Source organism: Epinephelus moara, chromosome 20, assembly GCF_006386435.1.
Source record: "Epinephelus moara isolate mb chromosome 20, YSFRI_EMoa_1.0, whole genome shotgun sequence".
Classification (NCBI taxonomy): domain Eukaryota; kingdom Metazoa; phylum Chordata; class Actinopteri; order Perciformes; family Serranidae; genus Epinephelus; species Epinephelus moara.
This window is the reverse complement of record NC_065525.1, coordinates 4,257,216-4,262,099: the sequence shown is the minus strand read 5'-3', so window position 1 is coordinate 4,262,099 and position 4,884 is coordinate 4,257,216. Positions and strand designations below refer to the sequence as shown.

The 4,884-nt window shown below is 39.6% G+C and overlaps 1 protein-coding gene across 1 annotated transcript in view; it reads left to right on the top strand.

Annotated features, from left to right (window-relative positions):
- Window positions 1-2,721, top strand: part of arpin (actin related protein 2/3 complex inhibitor) — a 23,147-nt gene extending 20,426 nt beyond the window's left edge. The window contains exons 5-6 of the mRNA XM_050072298.1: window positions 758-918; window positions 1,482-2,721. Coding sequence (XP_049928255.1) covers window positions 758-918; window positions 1,482-1,490 — 170 coding nt within the window. The 3' untranslated portion in view covers window positions 1,491-2,721. The remainder of the gene's footprint in view (window positions 1-757; window positions 919-1,481) is intronic.
- Window positions 2,722-4,884: the final 2,163 nt, after the last annotated feature.

Here is a 4,884-nt window from a genome sequence, read left to right as displayed (position 1 = left end):
TTTACTTGTGTTATCTTTGACTAATGTTTAAATTTGTTTGATGATCTGAAACATTTAAGTGCGGAAAACATGCAAAAAAGTAAGAAATCAGGAAGGGGGCAAACACTTTTTCACACCACTGTATATATATATATATATATATATATATACATATATATATTCTCAAGAACACCTCAAGGGAATGTCTTTAAATTTGACACAAATGTTGCTTGGACTTGAGGATGTGGTGATTAGAATTTTTGTGGTTGAAGTTCAAAGGTCAAGGTGTTTTTGGCCATAACTCAACAATTCATACACTAATTATGAAAAAACTTGACACTAATGTCTATTAGGATAAAGTGATGACATTTGATATCCAAAAGGTCAAAGGTCAACATCCCTGTGACATCATAATGTTCTACAAAAACACTTTTCTGGCCATTATTCAGCATCATATCTCAGCAGAAGGGAAGACATTAAGTCAGATACTGAATTGGTGACACCAATCTTGGGTATCCACCTTGGAACTGTGCTGATTGTATAGATCTTCTGTGTTTGAAGCATCCCTGTTTTCACAGATATGGATGTAAACTTTAAGAGAAACTTGACTGATGCGCAGAGGCGTACAACCATAGGGCGGTAATCGTAGTTATTTATCATATTTATTTCCTCTTACTTTTACCTTCATATGTCTTGTAATGTCTGTGTTGTACGTCTGATGCTTTTTTTCTGAAGCCCTTAAACAAACATACTGTCTTCCTTACTTTTGTGCTTCCAGTCTCGGTTGCCAAAGTGGACAGCAGCACAGTGACCAAGTGTAACTTTGCTGGAGATGAAAAGGCTGGAGCATCGTGGACGAACAAGATTATGGCCAACAAAGCAGAGGCAGTCAGCACTCAGAAGTCTGGAGAAGGAGAGGGAGCAGAGGAGGATGAGTGGGTGAGGAAACCTAGCAAATCTAACTCAAGCTTATATACAGGGCCTAATTAAACCTTCTTTACGTAATACCCCAGCTAGATTGGAAATTCAGTCGCCGGCCTCCACGTGGGGAAGACAGACAGACAGACAGGATAGGAGAAAACTCTGACTAATCTGAATGCAATGACTAGTCAGAGTTTTCTTAGAACCATATGAGAATGGTTTAATTATGAGTATTCATCTCTGGTGGAATTCACTTACATTTTAGTGTACCATCAGCTTATTAATAGCATTTTAACCTAAACAAAGAAAAGTGTAAAATTTCCAGAAAGGTAAGTGTCGCTTTAATGTATACAAAACATTAGTGAGACAGGAAGGTGAAAGACATATGTTGCTTTTTATTTTGACAATTATAAAAGCCTTGAATCCAGGAACTCAACCTCTTTGTACACGTGACACTAAAATGGATGTGGAAAACAAGCTACAAGCTGTGATTTGTCCTAACAGGAAGTGGGCAGCAGAATTCCTCTGTCGCTGCATTCGTGTCTCAGACAAACACTTCTCCCATTTTGTTTGTCCCTCAGGACGATTGAGGAAACCATCTCTCTCGTCAGCCTGAACTCTTGGACCTGTTCCAGTCTCCAGGTTGAACTGCTTTAGCTTGGATCCATTCCTGTCTTTCCTTCTGTAGATTGGACTGGACCTGGGGTACTTAACCTTTTATATGTGTGGCCTTGGGGCTGGAAACCTTGCATCACTCCTACAGTATGGGACTAGACTCTTCCAGCTCTACAGAGTGTATCTGGCTGTGATGCACACTGTCTTTGTAACTTCACTCTTCTATACTTTGGATTAATGGTATTAAATGCAGTCCCAAAAATGTGTTGTTATTCAGCGCACTTGTTAGTCCTTCCATACTGCAATTTATATCCTGTCTAAACACAGACACAGGGTATCTAAAGAGCTGTGTTGCAGCAGTTGTCAGCTGCTCCTGACAGCTTCAAGCTACTAATATAGAATTTGAATTGGAAATCGGAAGAACAAAGGAGCAAAGAAGAGCTTATCAAAGAGGCTGTTAAAATGTCACCAACAGGTTATTATTCCTTCCTGGCAGGTATACTGTCATCTGAGTGAGTTTATGTGTAATAAGACACAAAATACCAACCTTTGTACTATCAAAGCATTCACAAAGAGCTCAGTCCAGAATTCTTAAGAAATATACAAATTCTAATTTAATTTTAATTCTCAAGTATTTCTTGCCAAACTCAATCTGATCCTCTGGTTTAATGACCTGAAAATAGTCATGAATACCCTAATTTCCTCTTGTTTGGATTACTGTAATGCTTTGTTATGGGGAATATTTGAACTCATTTTGGTCTGAGGTCACAAAAGCTCTCTCAGAGATTTTTCAGGTCGATACTCCTAAATGTCCTGTACTATGTATATTAGGAGACAAATTAGATGGTGTAGCTGTAAGAGCAATGGGATATGTAACACTTGGTTGTCTTGCTGCTAAACATAAAATTGTTGTGAATTTGAAGATTAGAGCCCCATCCTGTTTTAGTTTGAGTAGTTGGCTGGAAGAATTTATTCATTTAATTGGTATGGAAAGAGCAGCTGCCACTTTATGGCAGCTTGATCCAGGTTTAGAGGGCCTATGGGATAAATTAAGGTTATATTTAAGTTCTTTACCAGATTGAAGAAACCAAATATGAATTATATCTATGTATCGATTTTTTATTTTTTTAATTTTATTGTACAGCACTTTAGTCAACTCTGGTTGTTTTGAAATGTGCTTTATAAATAAATGTGATTTGATCTTTGGTGACGAGGGTCATGTTTTCCAAAGAACAGTCAGTCAGTCAGTCAGTCAGTCAGTCAGTCAGTCAGTAGTCAGTCAGTCAGTCAATCAATCAATCAATCAATCAATCAATCAATCAAATTTATAAAGCCCAATATCACAAAAAACAATTTGCCTCACAGGGCTTTACAGCATACAACATCCCTCTGTCCTTAGGACCCTCACAGCAGATAAGGAAAAACTCCCCAAAAACCCCTTTAACGGGGGAAAAATATGGTAGAAACCTCAGGAAAAGAAACTGAGGAGGGATCCCTCTTCCAGGACGGACAGACGTGCAATAGATGTCGTACAGAACAGATCAGCATAATAAATTAACAGTAATCTGTATGACACAATGAGACAGAAACAGAGACAGAGAGAGATGCAGGACAGACGGTAATGACAGTAGCTTACAACAACATTAATTAAAGTAATAATATTATAATTCTAATTAGGGCTATTGTGGTACAATATGTTTAAAGTATATATTAATATCTGATAGTATACATATGTGCCAATAGCCATGTGTATAATAACAGTAGAAGTATGACTAATGATAACAGCAGCAGCAGGAGGCATCAGACAGGACCACGGCAGCAGCACAACCACACACGTCACACTATCCAGGCACCGCTGCAATATAAGTTAATAATAAGTTAATAATAATAATTATTATTATTAACTTATAATGAAGTTAATAGTCATATGCAATGTCTAAAAACAAAGCCCACCACTAATTTGCCAGCTGGAATAATGGCATTAGGAACAAAGGATAGGACACATATTTTAGTACCCATGTATCCCGTGAGGGGCGGCACGGTGTTGCAGTGATTAGCACTGTCACCTCACAGTAAAGTGGTTCCAGATTCAAACCCGTAGGACAGCTGGGCCCTCTCTGTGTGGTGTTGGCATGTCCTCCCCGTGTTAGCATGAATTTTCTCCGGGTTCTGCAGTTTTTCTACATTGGCACACTGGCCTCGTCAAGTTGAATCATACCACGTTGATTTGCATTTCCATTACCAGTTAAAACACCCGAGATGGACCATCTCCCGGCCTCATCTATCCTGACTGCCTTCAAGCTGGTTCAGGTGACGTCAGATGGGCCTCCTGAGCATTATTGAGCCAACATTCTGCGACATTTCAGTGACAAGTTTAAATAAAATGCATCACAAATAAAGAACGTGTTTTCATATTTGTTGAAAGTTTCACTATATTCACATAGCACTGAATGAGACAGATGATCTGTGGGGAAAAAAATCATACTCCTTTGCCTGCTCTGTTGCCTTGTAGTGCTTCTAAAGGCCCAGACGCACCAAACCGACGTCAGAGTGACAATGAGAGCCCATAGTTGAGTTGCCTCTTGTCGCTGTGTCTCACGGAAAAGTTGCACATGAACACACCAGCATGCAGCGTTCTGTAAGCGTCATTCAAAAAGGCAAACCGGAAGACTGTCTTGAGGCTAGTTAGCCAGTTAGTACATTAACAACACAATCCAGTGTTGAAAGAAAAGAGTGACTTGCGACAGTGAACAATAACACAAACCATCAGGAAACGTTTCTGCTAAAGAGCTCAATGGCCAAAGAAAAAATAATCTGATCTCATATAAGACATTTGTTTCGACCTCACCCCCTCTCGACTTCAGCTCTTTGTTTACTTTCCTCACTTCTCTTCTTGTTTGCTTAAATGACCTGCTAATCAGAGAGATGTGGGACACACCACACCAATGAGGGTGGCAGATGCTCACCAACGGTCTAACTTTGATCAATGGCAAACTGTCAGCTCGGTGTTACTTACTTCATGTGAAGGAAAGCCAGTCAGAGCTGAAGAGTCTAACACAGCTATAAATCATGACATCACTGCTCGTGAACTGCAGTCATACTGTAAAACTATGTAGTGCTGATGAAATATGAATTAAGATTCTGTTACCGCTTTGCCTATTTCTCACCTTAAACACTGCTGCCTAGTTTGCCAGTTTGACTGGTGTCACAGAGATGATTGACAGCTGCGCCAGAGACTCCTCAGCTCTGACTGGTTGTTTTTGGTGCACCATGGTTGATTCTAGCATATGCCATTAGTGGCAGTAGGATGGGAGGAGGGACATGAATTTTTTCAGACCCCGTCTCATGTACTTCTTTTAGAATATAGTG